The sequence below is a fragment of the Electrophorus electricus genome, chromosome 25 (genome assembly GCF_013358815.1).
Source record: "Electrophorus electricus isolate fEleEle1 chromosome 25, fEleEle1.pri, whole genome shotgun sequence".
NCBI classification, from domain to species: Eukaryota; Metazoa; Chordata; class Actinopteri; order Gymnotiformes; family Gymnotidae; genus Electrophorus; species Electrophorus electricus.
The window spans coordinates 4,743,440-4,760,950 of record NC_049559.1 but is presented as its reverse complement, the minus strand read 5'-3'; the positions used below and the strand labels follow the sequence as shown (position 1 = coordinate 4,760,950).

General features: G+C 41.0%; 2 protein-coding genes across 2 annotated transcripts in view; one reads left to right on the top strand and one right to left on the bottom strand.

Annotated features, from left to right (window-relative positions):
- Window positions 1-17,511, bottom strand: part of LOC113592178 (mediator of RNA polymerase II transcription subunit 4) — a 91,934-nt gene that overhangs the window by 32,369 nt on the left and 42,054 nt on the right. The window lies entirely within an intron of this gene.
- lcp1 (lymphocyte cytosolic protein 1 (L-plastin)) lies at window positions 7,608-16,637 on the top strand. Its single transcript, XM_027032950.2, has 16 exons — window positions 7,608-7,706; window positions 10,392-10,477; window positions 10,859-11,022; window positions 11,269-11,392; window positions 11,636-11,768; window positions 11,959-12,040; window positions 12,215-12,380; window positions 12,463-12,605; window positions 12,807-12,902; window positions 13,143-13,338; window positions 14,031-14,109; window positions 14,208-14,322; window positions 14,431-14,564; window positions 14,791-14,911; window positions 15,093-15,217; window positions 15,567-16,637. Exons 2-16 carry the CDS (start codon window positions 10,411-10,413, stop codon window positions 15,697-15,699), a joined length of 1,878 nt encoding a protein of 625 aa, XP_026888751.2. The 5' UTR covers window positions 7,608-7,706; window positions 10,392-10,410; the 3' UTR covers window positions 15,700-16,637.

The window sequence follows — 17,511 nt, the reverse complement described above, 5'->3', positions numbered from 1 at the left end:
GTATTCAAATCACAACATACATCCCATTAGGCTTTCTGAAATGGTTGCTTTTGGCCCCACTACCTTTTTGCAAGTGCACCCTGAAATATTTCAGCATGGCACTGAGGAAGTGTGGGATTTAAATAATGTGGCGATGGGAAGCAGCTGCGGGCAATGATCAGTATCTAGTTGACTGGGAACAGGAAAGTGAATGTGACATATGGATAGATGACTGGGCTGACTGAGATGTGACCAAAAAAAACGTTCTCAAACTATGCAGAGATAAAACAATTTGGCATAGTGACATTTCAGGAAATGAAACAAATCGTTTTTAATGATAAACAATAAACAGAAACAATTATACTAAACAGAAACAATTATACTACAAATATATTTTATACCACAGAAATTATATTTCTTACTGTATTTTTTTCAAGGCCAATTAAGATTGACAAACATAGCCATAAATCCATTTGTGAACCTCTTCCTTTCGGGCCCAGTGCTGATTTCTTTTCAGTGAACACATGTGCCCCAGGACTTGATTTCTTAAAGGGGACATGAATTTGAGGGGGAACTGATTTGACTGCAACAACCAGTTTGCCCATGCATTAAATGCTATGATAAACTACAACCTGGCTTGTCACATTAGAAACAGATTTTGCTCTTTTCATTTTAGGGCCAATGCAACTACATCATCCACAGATAAAAGGACAAAAAGGTCTGTTTTATGGAAAGCAGACCAAGCTGAGGTTGTCTAGTCACTGTACAGGAGGTTAGTGAGGCTGAGGTTCTGCCTCCTGAAATGTGAGTGACAGGAAGGAGAGCACGAGAGGAGGAGAAAGGGAGCACAGAGTTGACCGAAGAGGCCACGGACTGGATGGATGAGCTTCAGCCCTGGGCCAATCAGGGGCCCCCCAGAGCAGTCACACACACCCGCAAAAACACACACACACACAGCTGTAAATTGTGTTCTACAGCATCTTAGGTTTTCTGTCATTTATGTTGCTGTAGCTTACCTGCTGAGTGCGAGCTGGGCTACAGAGGGCAAGCTAGAGTAGTGTTGCTCTGGAAGGGTATGTGCCCGCACTTGTGTAGCTGTGTGCGTTAGGGACAGGGGCAAGTTGTCACTGTGTGTGGTCCACAGCAGAGGGTGTGTGTAGTTTCCCGACAGCTTCAGCTGGGAAAGAGGCACCCGGAGGAGCCCCACTGGCAAAGCCATCAATTGATTCCCCTCTACATTCAGATACTGCAGCAATCTGGACAAACACACAAGCACAAAGCAGATTTACCCACATACCAATGTTAATATTCCCAAATATTAGGCAAATTGCCCCCACACTGAATTTGCACCATTGTAATATATCGGGTGGTTTAGTGGGTTTATAAGCAGCTGCTGAGGATTGTTAAATCAGCTGATTGTATGACTTCAGCTCAGTAACCTGAAGAGCTCTGACCCTTCTATTCACATGTAAAATCAGTGATGTCTAGCAAAGTTAGTGCACTTGTCTTTGTACTGATCTATCTGTCTGGCTGATGGTTCACCTGTTTGTTTATTCATCTTAGTGTCAAGTCTGTTAGTCTGTGTGTTGTTAGTAATGACAATGTGTGTCAGGTTCTAAACTATGATTGAGACACCAGTTTGTTTTCCTAACGAAGGTTTTTGATGTCATTGGTCAGAGTGCTGATGAGATTGTGAGACACATCCAAGTACTGCAGAGAGGGCAGGTAGTATAACCTAAAGAACACACCACACACGCATGCACATGTATACACACGCAAACAAGAGTTTAGAAGTGCAAGCAGTGTGTATGTGTGTGTGCATGTGTATGTGTATGATGGCATGTGTGGGTCTGTATAAGCACATGAGAGCATGTGTATGTATGTGTGTGTGTGTGTGTGTGTGTGTGTGTGTGTGTGTGTGTGTGTGTGTACTTGTGTGTATGTGTACACTGGTTACTGGGAGGGCAGGACAGTGAGCTTGCAGAAGGAGAAGACCAGGGTCTTGAGACAGACGAGTTTCTCAATTTGAGCTGGGATCTCCTTGATGGGATTATCTCTCAGCTTCAGTACCTCCAGTCGAGAGAGAGAGAGAGAGAGAGAGAGAGAGAGAGAGAGAGAGAGAGAGATGGGAAAAATACAAAGAAATTATTATAGCAAAATAACTGGAAGGATTAAGAAAATAGTGCAAGCACATGAAGAATAGAGGGCCCCCAGGTATAGCTGCTATCTGTGTGGGTCATAAAGTGACTCAGCCCACCTGTACAGGAAAAACTGTGAAGTTATTAAATGAGAGATTGAGGTAGAGAAGACTCTGAGCCAGTAGAGATAGGTCAGGCAGCTTGGCGATGAAGTGAGCCTGAAGAAACACGCACACGCGCACACACACACACACACACAGAAAACAAACAATATTTCATTTAAAGAGAATAAAAGAATAATTAACAAAAGTATACATGCTCTTAGTGTGTGAGAGTGAAGTGAAAGACATTTATAAAGAAGTGCTACAGTTCCTCTCTTCTTGTTCCTGAAACTAAGCCACTGCCAATGAAAGAGCTTTTTATACATGCAATAGGCTACAGGAATTCACCACACAAGGACAGGGACATGAAAACTTGTAAAACAGGGCACTTGACTAAGGGTATATGTATGCATGTGAGTATGTTTTTGCATGTGTCTTTGATCTTGTAGGAAACATTCACTTGGTCAGCACAATACAATGGTGTGACAAATTTGGCCAACCACTAGGCACTGGACTGACTTCGAATGAACTCACTTGTTCATGCACAAATGTAGCCACTGTCTCCCCAACACATCTTCTGACACATAGCCAATACCCACACCCACACCAACCTTGAGGTTGAGAGCTGTGGCATGCTGTTTAAGGCACTCAAGGACAGAGAGTTGTGTGGGGGCTATTGAGCTGCACTCCTCTGCAGGCTGGAAAGGTGAACATGACCGACGTGACCCCTGGAAGAACTTAGCTGGAGCAGAGCTCAGAAGGACATCATTCACTGGGAGGAAGCGATAGTGAGAGAGAGCAGGAGACAAAGAGAATGAGAGATGGGGATGAAGAGTTTGTTGGAAACAAAAGAGAAACAGTGAAGTCTCTGCTGCTCTGTGTGTGTCTTGCTTTGTAGGTGCTGTGTGTGTGTGTGTGTGTGTGTGTGTGTGTGTTTGTCTGTCTGTCGGTCTTGCTGGGTAGATGCTTTGTTGGGCATGAGTTTGTCTAGCTAGGTAGGTTCTCTACTCTGTGTGTGTCTTGCTTTGTAGGTGCTGTGTCTGTATGTGTGTATATATATATGTGTGTGTGTGTATGTGTGTGTGTGTGTGTGTGTGTCTGTCTGTCTGTCTGTCTGTCTTGCTGGGAAGATGCTTTGTTGAGTGTGTGTTTGTCTAGCTAGGTAGGTTCTCTGCTCTGTGTGTGCTTTGCTCTGCATATGAGTATATGTGTATGGGTGTGTGTCTATGTGAGGGTGCTCTGTGGTGTTCTGCAAGATATGTGGTGCTGTGCAGTGTGAGTGTGTGCCTTGCCTGGATGTGGTGTGTGTGTAGCCTGTTTCTTAGCAGAGTGGGATAGCCGCCCATCTCCATGATGCCATAAACACATCTCCTGTGCCTGAAACTCTGACTGGACCAGCACAGCTAATTCTGAACATATACATACACGCACACACATGCACAGAACACAAACAGACAGTTGAAACACTTTCTTGAAATAACCTGATGGACAGCAGAGGTAACTCAACCTTCACATTTTCGCGGAGAATCTAAAATTAAGTACAATGTGGTCTGGGCGGAAAAAAAACCCTGGTGATTAAACCCGATGCGACATTCTGAGTCCATGGTACTGGTTTGGAGAAAAATAGCTGGAAAGCACAGCTGGAACTGAAACTATATCCTTATAAAATTGGTAGGCGCTACCAGTGGAAACATTCTATTCCCAGCGTCCAACAATGTTTTAGAATCAGCGAGAACAGTGTTCTTCAACCCGAATGTGAGGCACCTTGTTGGAATTACAAACACTCTTAAAACATTAACTATCTTATGTTACCGAAGATAGTACCCGGGATGTATTTTAAAGCTGATTGCAGTCTGGGTTCTTCACACCCACCGCATCAATTTTCTATTTTATAACAGGATAAAAACTAGGCATCAATTGATAGATAACTTTTACTTAACATATTTCAAGTGATAAAATAAAGTCTTTTGTTAACAAAATAATCTAGTGTTCACAATAAACAAAGCTATTATTATTGTTTTCAAGTCATTCTCGGAATTTCCGCTTGGGAGATTTCTAATACATTTAAAGTGTCCCAAGGAACGACTCATAATATTGTCTTGGAGGTTTGTGAGCTGACCTGCTGACAAAAGTGTACATTAAATGTATCTGAATGTGATCAGTTTGGCTGTGTTTCAACATCTCTGTAGCATTAGGGGCACTGGTGCCACTGATGGGTGCCATTTAAACATCCAGAGGCCAGTTGTTAGAGGAAAGGTTTACATCAACATTGACTCATTCTATTTAGTACACCTACAGGGCATTGTATAAAATAAATAAATAAATAAATAGATAAACAAACAGGGTCACATCTTATGTGTTTTTATTGGTGTGTCATGCAAAGGGCAAAATGCACGATTGCTGAGGGCCACAGCTTTTTTGAGAACTGGCAGCACTTGATGGGGAAATACTCCAGTGATTACCCTTTTATCATTACCCCCAATGTGATAACAGTACACTTAGTCAAGGAATGCCAACATCAGCTGTGGGAGACTTGTGGAACAGGCTTTCAGGAGAAGACTTTGTGACCTCTGGATGTTTTTGGCAAAATAATTGTGGCAGCAATATGAGCAATGTGTATGCCATTCAAATGTATTTGAAGAACATCTAAGACTTGACTTATATAGGAACAATGCTCCCACTCATGGTGTCCACCAGGGTTCAGTTCTTGGCCCCCTTCTTATCCAACAGCATATTATTATCTAACAGTCTTCAGTTTCACTGCTATGCAGATAATACTCAAGTTTATATCTGCACCAAGCCCTCTGACACACTGCCACCTGACTCAGTGATCAGCTGCCTGGTTGACATTAAAAACCGGATGGCTTTGAACTTCCTTAAACTTAATAGTAATAAATCTGAAGCCATTCTCACAGCATCTCTTTCCACCCTTAAGAATATTGGTCAACCCACTCTGTCTATCCTGGGTTTTATCACCTCCTCTGTGACACAGGTCTGTAATCTCGGTGTTATCATGGACTCTACACTCTCTCTTGAGGCCCACATTAATAACATCACCAAAATTACCTCCTTCCACCTTAACAATATCACCAGACTGTGTGCCTCAATCCCTGATTCTGTAGCTGAAACTCTAATTCATGCCTTTATTACAGTATACAATCTTACTCCTGGTTTTTAAATCTTTACATGGTCTGGCTCCTGATTACCTCTCTGCTCTGTTGTCCAGTCACAATCCCTCATGGATGCTCCAATGCTCATTTGCTCTCTGTTCCTCCTGCCAAACTACACACGTATGGTGATTGAGCTTTTAGCATTGCAGGTGCAATGCTGTGGAAGTCCATCCCCCTGTACCTCTGTGTCTGCCCATCACTATCCCCCGTCAGAAAGCATTTAAAAACTTTACTGCTTTTACTGATTATTTCTTCTGATTGCCTCACTGCTTTGTTAATTTTATCATAGCTGTGTTGTCCTGCCACTCATTACTGTAACTCTTACATGTATTAATCTCTAATTTTATTTTCCTTTATCTACCCTGTTGTCATTTTATTATTCTTGTGTTTTACCCTGTTATCCTTTCCTATTATTAATTAAATCCAAACAACTTGAAGTACATCATAAGTTTGCAAAGTTGCATCTCAACAAATCACACTTCTGGAACAATGTTCTTTGTACAGACTAGGCCACAATGAAGCTGTTTGGGCCATATTTTACAGTGCAAAACCCAAACACAGCAAATCAATACAAACACCTCATACCAACTGCCACCTCATACCAACAATTGTGGAAGGTGATTTTGGCTTTGTAGCCACAGGGCCTGGGCACCTTGCAGTCATTGAGTCAACGATGAACAGTTCCCACAATGAATAGTATACCAAAGTATTCTAGAGTCAAATGTATAGCCATTTATCCATGGAGGGTTTGTTTTGTGCCATGATGTTCTCCCATTTGTGTCATACATGCACAAAGAACTATGGGTAGCCAAGGGGCACAAAGGATATATTGGTTGTCCTCCAAATCAGGCTGAATGTAGGCTGCATTTTTAGGCTGTATTTGAAGGTTCTTTCTCATGGAACAGCCTTCACTGATGCAATGGCCAAGAAATATAGCCTACCTCAGCTATAGCCTAGGGTTTGGAATGCGGCTAAAAAAAACTTCCATTAACATTAGCCTAAATGTTTAAGCCAGATTACCTGTTTGGATCACAATATATCAATATACATCTTATTTAGCTCTAAAGTTACCTCTAAACAAAATGGAATTTATCATCATTGAGAATGGTCTTGAGCACACTGATGCAGTAACTTATCTTGAGTCTCTATCAGGTAAAACCCTACACGATAACAAAAACTTGGGTGTCACACTTTACTATGACCTTAGCTTTAAACACCATGTTAGTAATGTCTCCAGAGCAGCATTCTATTATCTCAATAACAGTGCAAAGGTCAGAAGTATCCTCACAGCAGCTGATAGTGTAACTCCTCTGCATACATTTGCATCTTTATATCTGGACTACTGTAATGCGCTGCTTGCAGATTTCCCTAAGAATACTATTTTAAGCATATAAATGGTTCAAACTGTAGAGGCCAGAGTAGTAGCATGAGCAAAGATCATATCACTGATCGTATCACTGACTACCAGTGTCATCTAAAATTGACTTTAAAATATTACTGCTTACTTTAAAGTGTTTACATCGTCTTGCCCCTCTATATCTCAGCAGTATGATCACGAGACACACACCCTCAAGGGACTTCAGATCAACTGACAGAAACGTGTTGATGGCATCCACAAGCCAACTAAAGAGTTCCCAGCCTGCTTTATTCAGCCATGGCCACAAATTCTGGAATTCTTTCCCAGTCGACCTGAGGGCCCTTGACAAACACTTTCAAGTAGAAAGCTAAGACTTTTGTGAGGCCTTTAATTAAACCCTCTGTGCACTTACAATTTTTAGCTAGTTTTTAAATGGTGTTTAAACTGTTTGTTTAGGCTGGCTGGTGAGGGATATGAGAGATTCCACTTTCTCATGCACTGAGAAACCCTCAGGAATAGGTCCTGCAAGTGGCACAGGATTAGTTAGACAAATATATGACCATAACCACTCGTTAAGCATAAAGATGAATAAAGTTCATGTTCTAACACTTGTTGATTTACAGATAAAATTCAGTGCTTGTCACTGATAGTTCCTGTTCTCTGAAGTGTCTCCACACTTCTTAATTTCCATTGGAGGTAGGATGTATACGATTGACTTGGTACTTACACTTCTGTTTGGAATAATATCTTAAGGTGCTAACATTTTTATGGTATCACTACGTGAACAGAAAAGTGACTATCAGATTACCTTATAAAGCCATAGTAACTTATGTTCCTGTTTCTGCTTGCACTGGCAGTTACTTCCTTCCTCTGTCATTTGAATGCATCTCTTGCTGTCGTAGCTGCGCTGCGAAAGAGGGGACTCACAGAGATAACCAGACCCCACGAGTACCTTTCCCAGGTAAGAAAGTGTCTGCTTGTATTCATCTGTTGCTATGTTGATACGGGTGGGAATGAATGTGTTTGTATGGTTGTGTGTGTGCACATGTGGATGGGGGTGTGTGGAGTCAACCTGTACATTAGGGGCTGTTCAAGTGGCTCTTAAGCATGTATAAGCTTAATCGTTGCATCAGAGTTCAACCTGATGAAAGATATTCTGTGATATTGTGTTTATGGAGTTTACAATCTAATTCTGCCACTTTTATGGCATATATAATGTATATAATTATATGATATGATGCATGTTCCCATTGATGGTCTTGATAAGTGGATCATATCTAGGATCTAATAATAGGTAATCACACATTTATTGCTTTTTGTTCTGGAATATCACATCAAGCTTCACTCATAAACATTACCCTGTTATACCACATACCATTCATTGTAGAGTACTAAACTCCATTTGTGTGTGGGTGCATGTAGAAATAGAAGCAAAGCAAAGCTTTGCTGTTGAACAGGAAGTTGTGGTTAAGTTTTGCAGTAGCAGCATGGTGCTCTCTCTCTCGCTTGCTGTGCTTCTCTCAGCAGTGCCTCACTAAGGTCAATCTTGTCAGGCCGTTACTAAACATGTTCCTTCCTGCATGCCATGATCTCACACCTTCTCCTTTTCAACACAGTGAACCTTATACCACTTAGCTTAAGAGCGCAAGCCTGCATCACCGTTATAATTCATGCACTGTTAAACAAATATAAAAATGCAGCACATTAGCAATACTGCAGTGTTACTACAAAAACTGGGTCTACAAAGGTCTTGTAATGGCTGCCGGGTAAAGGGACTTCCGCCTGAAGTCAAGAGCATGAGGCAGGAACTGCTCTGAGAGAGGGAGTCATCAGGCATTTGAATATGACGACACCACGTGAGAACACGGAGGAGGGAAACTTGTTACTTGGATGGAGATGGAAGGGCATGTCATGTTTGAAAGATCATGTAATAAATAACCTGGCCAACCTAGCTTCCACACTTTAACCGACGATGCAAACGTCTCTTGTTAAACACATGTCCCTGTATAATGGGAAGTGTTTGCATTTTAAAAAATGAGCATCACTACATGATGTAGTGTTTCCACAGAGGCCTCTGATGAGCCAGCTGAGATCTGCAGGAGACACAGAGAGAATCTGCTTTAAGGTCTCTTCGTTCTTTTGCTTTATAAGAGTCATTTTTACTTTAATCCAAGTAATCTTCTATCACTGGAGATATAGTGCAATCTGAACTCTACATTCAGTATGTTTCGACGATTTAACTGGATGATGTTTGAGAAAGTAAGACAGCAAATGCACAGCATGTGCCTTTCACTGCTGGAGTGAGCTGGTGCTATGAGATATTTTATGATTTAGCAACAGCTCTACCTTTTCAAACAATATGTAAAGCCTTTGAGAGAACCCCATCATGCCCTCTGAAACATACAAATGTTCGACAGGATGCCCATTGAGACCACTACTGAGGTCTAAAGAGCTGACTATAAGTTAATAACCTCTTTCCTTGAACATACTCTCCATTACATGCATTCAGGTTTTAGAGCGACTGCAGTCAATTGGATGGAAACCCAGATAATAAGACATTCCTTAGATGACAAACAAAGTTTTCTTAAGAGGCTTTAAGAAATGTGACCCTTTAAATCAGAGAAATAGAACCCAGACTCAGTTCTTCTTTTGCTCTGTGCAAACTTTGCTGTTTTCCTTAAAAGGAGAAGAGGCATGCATGGGGCTTATTTAGAGAAATAAAATAATGTTCCTCTAGCATAGTACTATTAGCATGTGATGTGCACCAGTAGTCCAGTAGCACTCTCTGCATAGTGGAACGTCCTAGGCACCAATGGCATGTCCAGTGTGTAATAATAATTTTCAAGCATGCCATCTCCATTCATAATCTTCTATAAGAATTGAAGTTTACAGCTGTGCAGCATACATGCTCCCAAAAGCATTCTCTGAATATCTAAATGTGGAAATAGATTTGCATCACCCAAATAGGTAATTACAACACATCCTTGAAAAAGAACTGGAGATCAATGAACTCTCCATTACATCATCACTGAGAGCACAATAAGAACAATGGCACTGTGCTTTGAGCTGGAAAAGACAGTGCCAGTCTTTCAGCTGGTTGTAAGATACATATGCAGGTACTTCAGAGCACATTTTTGAACATGCTGTAAGATTTTGGCTTCAGAAAATGGATTTCCACCATGATGGCAGACAGTATAAAGAGATTTTGAATAGTCTGTTCTAGTATTATGTTCGGGTCATCATCTGAGCTTCATAATTACTAAATAATGGCATGAGAAACTGATTTGAGTCTCTTACTGTGTGAAAACCATCAGGAATATGTTGCAAACTGCATAACAGAAACTCACACATAAACCCATACACAGACACAAACACACACATTAACTTATCAACTCAGGTCAGACCGCTAAAACAAAAAATCTTTAATGATGTCATTAAAGGCTTTTTAAAGATAGGGTAAAGGAGAGATGCACAGTATTGACTGTATTACAGTTTATTCTAAGGAAAACCAAACTTCTGTCTACCCCCAATAGATTTCAAACTGTTTGAAGCATGAATCTTTTGTGTGAGCTCATAAGTAAGCTTTTGGTTCAGGTTACTGTGTACCTCTGAGTGATACCCAATTTGGTCTGTGTCATTGTTATAGGTTCATTTTAAAGCCAAAGATGGCCAGCACTGGACACATTTCAACTGATGAAATGGAGGAGCTGAGAGAGGCCTTCAGCAAAGTCGGTAAGAGAGGACCCGCCTAGGCAAATACACGCACAAGACACATACAGATACCATAGGAAATGTGTAAGTTCAAAAACTAAAAATCCTTCCATCATTACTTCTATGTGCTGGCTTCAGTTAATTAGCAAATCCAGGCAGCTCTCAGGACTTTTACTTTATCCCTCGTATATACCCTCTAACTATGCCATTTAAAACTAAGTTGAACCCCATGAAGACCAAACTGCTTTGAAAGGTTTTGTGTTATTTAAGTGTAGACATTTTACTGTGCTAAGCAGAGGACTTGTTTGTGATATCCATAGTTTTAGAACATCCACAGTTAATTAACATGGTTTCAACTTATTCAAGCACTAATGGGCCTGAACTTTGACTTTTCACCTCTAGATGTGCACGCCCATGGGTATATCAGTACAAACGATCTGAATGAGCTGTTTAAGGTGGCCAACCTCCCGTTACCAGGATACAGGGTCCGCGAAATTGTCGATGAGCTCAGCAAAACCATGGACACAAACCAGGATGGCAAGATCACATTTGATGAGTTTGCAGAGGTCAATTCAAAAATCACTTCTTGTGTCTAGGGACATGTTTTAACAACAGTTAAATTCCATAATTATCAGTGTGCATTTGAAATGGCAGTACTTTGAGGACAATCGATCTGTGCAGTACTGAAAACAGAGAACAGCAACAAAAGGAGCATGATGGACAACAACACTACACGGCCGCATCCACTAAACCAGGAGAATACGAAACAAATTCCTGTGAATGTCTATTCAGACCTATTATTATTCACCCAGGTGTTCCACGGGCTGAAGAGCTCTGAGGTAGCAAAGACCTTCCGCAAGGCCATCAATAAGAAAGAGGGACTCTGTGCTGTGGCAGGAACATCAGAGCAGTCGGGAACTCAACACTCCTACTCTGGTACTACAAACACACTCCTCTCTTTCTCTCTCTCACACACATGCAGTGCCCTAATTTTTTACTGAGTCATGTATTCCTGTGTACTGCCTTGCCTACAGATAAACGTTTATTTAATCTAACCTACTAAATTGTTTGTTTGCTTATGTTAGTGTTTTTAATCAAAACTGGTCCAGCAGGACGTTCTTGCCATGCCAGAATGGTAAAGTCATTCTTTGTACCATTACATATATGATATGTATGCAGAGGAGGAGAAGGTGGCATTTGTGAACTGGATAAACAAGGCCTTGGAAAAGGATCAAGACTGTAAGCACATACTTCCCATGGACCCCTCCTCTGACGACCTGTTCACAGCCATGGGAGATGGCATCATCCTCTGGTACACACACACACACACACACACACACACACACACACACACACACACACACACACACACACACACACACACACGCACGCATAGTGATTCACTTTCAAATCACATTCTTTTCTTTATACAGCTTGTACTGCAGCAATCATATATACAGAGAAACTTCAGGTTGTAATTCTCATTTTTCTGATTTTTGCAGTAAAATGATCAACTTGTCTGTCCCTGACACCATTGACGAAAGAACCATCAATAAGAAGAAACTCACACCTTTCACCATCCAGGTACCTAGTGAGAGAGAACACACATTTCTAATTTTGTGAAAGATTTCTGATCCAGTTTCAGGCTATTATGTCTGTATATGGCCTACAGACAGTAGAAACTGCAAAGATTAGCCCTCAGCAACAATTTATTGTAGCATATTTTTAAAGTGTACATTTTCTGATGTGTTTGTTTAGGAGAATCTAAACCTGGCTCTAAACTCGGCCTCAGCTATTGGCTGCCACGTAGTGAATATTGGTGCAGAGGACCTGAAGGAAGGCAGGCAGCACCTGGTTCTTGGCTTGCTGTGGCAGGTCATCAAAATTGGCCTGCTGGCTGACATTGAGATTAGTAGAAATGAAGGTAGAATGAGCAAACACACACACACACACAGTGTTGTGATCAGGCTGGGAACTGCAGGATTTGCCTTTTTGTGTATGTACAGCGCTTATAGCCTTGCTGAGGGATGGTGAGAGTCTGGAGGACTTGATGAAGGTCTCTCCAGAGGAGCTGCTGCTGAGATGGGCAAACTATCACCTGGGGGAGGCCAGCTGCCCCAAGATCAACAACTTCAGCTCTGACATTAAGGTACACATATACACACATCTGTGCTGGCATCCACACATTCATGTGCGTGAATGCTAAAAAAAAAGTAACCACATACATTTGCATAGCTTTTCAGATTTAGGTGCTGAGTATGGTAACACAGAGATAACGAGGGAGTGTGATCTTCATCACCCTGTATGGAGTGCATGAGGCATAAGCTCAGTGTGTTCCTCCTGTTTTCAGGACTCCAAGGCCTACTACAACCTCTTGAACCAGGTGGCACCCAAAGGTGATGAGGATGACATCCCGCCCATCGCTATAGACATGTCTGGACTGAGGGTAAGTAGATTACCATTATACTCAATCATAAGAACCAGCATTGACTGAACTCCACAGTACTGTGTGATGTTGCGATAAGGGCCAACCAGGCATCTGAGTTTAAAATTAGGATTAAATAATAAAGAGCCCTGATGTTTATTATTGGACAATCTACTATAATGTTAATACAGTTTGTACTCTACTGTACTCTGGGGGCATGCAGCATGGCTGAGGTTTCCTGCTCTCTGTCAACCCCTGCAGGAGAAGGATGATCTGAAGCGTGCTGAAAGTATGCTGGAGCAGGCTGACCGCCTTGGCTGCCGGCAGTTTGTCATGCCGACTGACGTTGTCCGGGGCAACCCAAAGCTCAACCTGGCCTTCGTAGCCAACCTTTTTAACAAATACCCTGCCCTGAAGAAACCAGAGAATCAGGATATTGACTGGAGCTCTATTGAGGGTGAGCTCCCATACACCTCCCCATAATCAGACCCAGCGCTAAAGGTCTTCAGTACAATGGTGTGAAAGTGATATATCACATGACTCTATAGGTTACATGAAGCCATTGCTTTCTGGTTGTGTCTAAATACATATTGCACAGCAATGCAATTTTAGTTTTTTACTGCACTACTCGCTATCATTATAATCACTTCAGGATGCCTAATGTTGTCATGAATCACAAGGATAGGAGAGGCTCTCAATGCATGGTGTAGTTGAATACATAGCTATGGCACAGAAAAACACAGTACAAAACATGGAGACAAAGAACAGGCATGAATCAAAAACCAGGAGATCACAACCCCAGGCAGCAGTACAGAGTCTGCAGGCAAAAACAGTTAATCTTAGAAAATGGAAACACGGTCTGAGACCAAAAAGGCCAAGAAAAGGCTGAAGGAAATGCTCGTCGGCCTGTCAGAGAAGCTGGGCCTAGATGATCTGGAGCAGTGTGGGGATGTGATAAATGTCCCACATTTACAAGACATATTTCCTAGCAATACTAATATAATAAATAATAATGTGGTTATTTAATAGAATAGTAATTGTAATCAAATTTTGTGGAATTTTGTGATAGGAGCATTCTGTACTAGGTGTGGTAGTCATAGGAGTTTTTGTGATGCCTGCGTGATTACATCCATTTTTGTTCCTTATTAGGTGAGACCAGGGAGGAGCGTACGTTCCGTAACTGGATGAACTCCCTGGGGGTCAGCCCACGTGTTAACCATCTCTATGTGTAAGAGAGCACACGTCATGGAAACCAATCATCTGAACTGTGGGAGGATAAATGTTAAGTTGTGTCTGTGGGTGTGTGTGCGCGCATGTGTGTTACAGGGACCTAGACGATGCCCTGATCATCTTCCAGCTTTATGAGAAGATTAATGTGCCTGTAGATTGGGACAAAGTGAACAAGCCCCCATATCCCAAACTGGGCAGCAACATGAAGAAGGTACAATTACTGACATTCCACATAGATTCAATTACTGCCACCTGCTCCCATGCACATGCACCTCCCACAGACACACAGACTGTCTAATGTTCTGGTTCTGAATGGCAGCTGGAGAACTGTAACTATGCAGTGGAGCTAGGCAAGAAGGAAGCTAAATTCTCCCTGGTGGGCGTCGCTGGCCAGGACCTGAACGAGGGCAACCGCACGCTCACTCTGGCCCTACTCTGGCAGCTCATGAGAAGGTAAACATTCTCACAGAGAGGAACTCGGAGAACAATTTGTCTAAACATGGATTTTTAAAAATAAAGTAGATAATACATAGCATAGTGGCACACAAGACCTTTTATCTCCCAGGTGACTTTGGATAATTCAAGTGATCTTTTCAAGTTACTTTGCATACTTGCTTTTTAAATGAGCAGTAATAGCTTGACGGCTCTTCTACATGATGATGTCTGTCTGGCTCTTTAGGTATACGCTGAACATCTTGGAGGACCTTGGTGATGGGCAGAAAGTTAATGATGACACAATTGTTACCTGGGTGAATCAAATGCTTACACAAGCTGAGAAAAAAAACATCTCAGGTTTTAAGGTATCAGACCCAATCCCTCTTTCTCGTGTTACTGTGTTAAAAGATTTTCTCTGCAGAAAATCAGTTTGTGAGCAAAAATGAAGTTTCATTTAAATTTAACATCTAAATTTATATAATATAGACTAAACAACCTAACCCTGAAACCTTTTGTTGATTTGATTTTCTGCTTCTGGTCCTGCAGGATGGATCCATAAGCACTAGCTTACCAGTTTTGGACCTCATTGATGCCATCCAGCCTGGCTCAATCCGCTATGAACTGGTCAAGATAGAAGATCTTACCGATGAAGAAAAACTCAACAACGCCAAGTATGTTCCTGTTGTCCACCTGGGTCCTTTTTCACAACAATCTCTCACAGAAAAACTGAGCATTGTCTTAGTGTTCTGAAACTAAGGACACTGTGGGTTAACCAGAACTGCTGTTAATGTTAAATTAGACTGCATTGCACTAAAGACTTTATATATATTTGTAAGAGATATAGTGTTGCCCACTAAATATTGAGTTGTGTAACTGGCTTCAAAATAACTATATAACATATTTAAATAAACTGATTTTCTGTTGTGTTTCTTAGTACTATAATTTTGTTAGTTATCCTAACAATGTGAAAGATGTGGCCAACAAGACTAACAAACAGGAACCTGTGGTGTTCGGTCCTAGGTATGCCATCTCCATGGCAAGGAAGATTGGAGCCCGAGTCTATGCCCTCCCTGAGGATCTGGTGGAGGTCAAGCCCAAAATGGTGATGACCGTCTTTGCCTGCCTCATGGCACGAGGCATGAAGAGAGTGTAGCCGCGAGGAAGGACTTGTCCTTCGCTGAGAGGGCCAACCCAAAGAAACCGAACACCACCTTGCCATTGCTCTCTCCCATTTTACCCTTCTCTTTTCACTCATTCATTCATTGGAGTTAGTTTATCAGAAAACAAACCATCAGGTCAGGATTGGAATGTACAGTGTTTTTGCCTTCTTTTGCCTTGTCATATTATCCCTTCCCCATCAGGGATCTCTAATATTAGTGTTTGCACATGCTAACATGAACTTACTTACAATAGTGTGGCAGTAGAGAGCTTGACAGGATAAAATCCTTATTTTATACTTTCCAGCCAGAATTCAGTGTTAAATCTTACTGTTCTTATTGAAGTAAACCATGTCACACGATCACTATACAAACAACTCATGCAATACTCAAACAGCATAAATTTTTGGTTTGTTTGGGGGTTTTTTTTCTGGGGGGGGGGGTGGATAAAAAAAAACAAATAAAAACCTTTAATACTTTTCTACTAAAAACTAATCTGTGATTTTAAATATTACATTGCTTTTGAGCCAGATTCAATACTGTGGTCAATTTGTTCTGACAAAGAAAAATTTTATTTGCCTTAAACAATCTCAGGTTTGTCATTATATATTAGTTATGTTATAATCATATTTCAAAGTTGCCTGCTCGATCCTGGATTGTCAGCAGTCTAAACACTGTGACACCTTTATTTTGCACATTTCTTTATGCATAAATAATTAGAATGTTTAGACATAAGTAGTTTTTAATTTTGATTAGGCTATACTTTATTTTTTTTTATTATATTTAGCTTTTTCTCCCCAAATCTTTTAATCTTTTTGCTATTACAATACTAAACATGCACTCTTCCAACTGTTGATATTGAAATGAATCTTGTTTGGCATGGTCTGTTATTGACTATAGTACCAGTAACTACTTCATAAATAATGATATTTCACACTGGTCTAAATTCTATATTTCTCAAAATGGTCAGATTTACAAAAGAGGACATTTGTTTCACAGGGTTTATCTATAAAAATAAGTGAACATTCACGCATTCATTCAAAATTCATTCTAGCGCTTCTGTAGCAGTTTCGACAAATTGAGGAGACTGGGTTGGTTTGCAGCGATTCTTCTGTTCAGTTAATTTCATAAAAGTGCCGTGGGATTTAAGAAACTGGGAATTAATTAGATTAAATTTCTTTCATTTTAAAAATTCCTTTCTCAGTAAAATAGGACATTGTACTTCCCATAGGTTTAAAGCTTAAATTGCCATTTAAAATGGGGGGGGGGGGGGAATCTTTCAAGCTGGAACCAACTACAGAAGTGAAGCCAGCTGAAGACCGCTAGAGTTCAGCACAGTTTCGTGATTTCCCTACGCAACTAAACCTGATTCAGTTGATCAGTTCATTATCAGATTTAGTATTGTTACGCAGCTCAACATTCTATAAGTCAGAAGCAGTGGCTAGGCTATTCCTGTAGAGCAGGTGACGGGTTTTGGTCCCAGGAAGTACCTGTACTGTCACCTGATAAATATATGTAAGCTGCTCTGGCATTGTCTACCAAATGCCAATTTCACAAACCAAGAGTAGGTTGTACAGCTCTCCCCTCTAGCTTTTTTGGAGAAGTACAGTGGTGCTGAAGCCATGAGTCAGGTATTATGAATACAATAGTAAGCTCTATTTACTGGCACTGCTGCATGAAGTAGGGTTGGGTATTGTTAGGGATTTTTTGTTTGTATACCGGTGCAAAACAATACTTTTATAACTATGCCTGAATAAGAATAATAAGGTCAACACAACAATTTGTTTTGTATTCATATGGCAAATTTT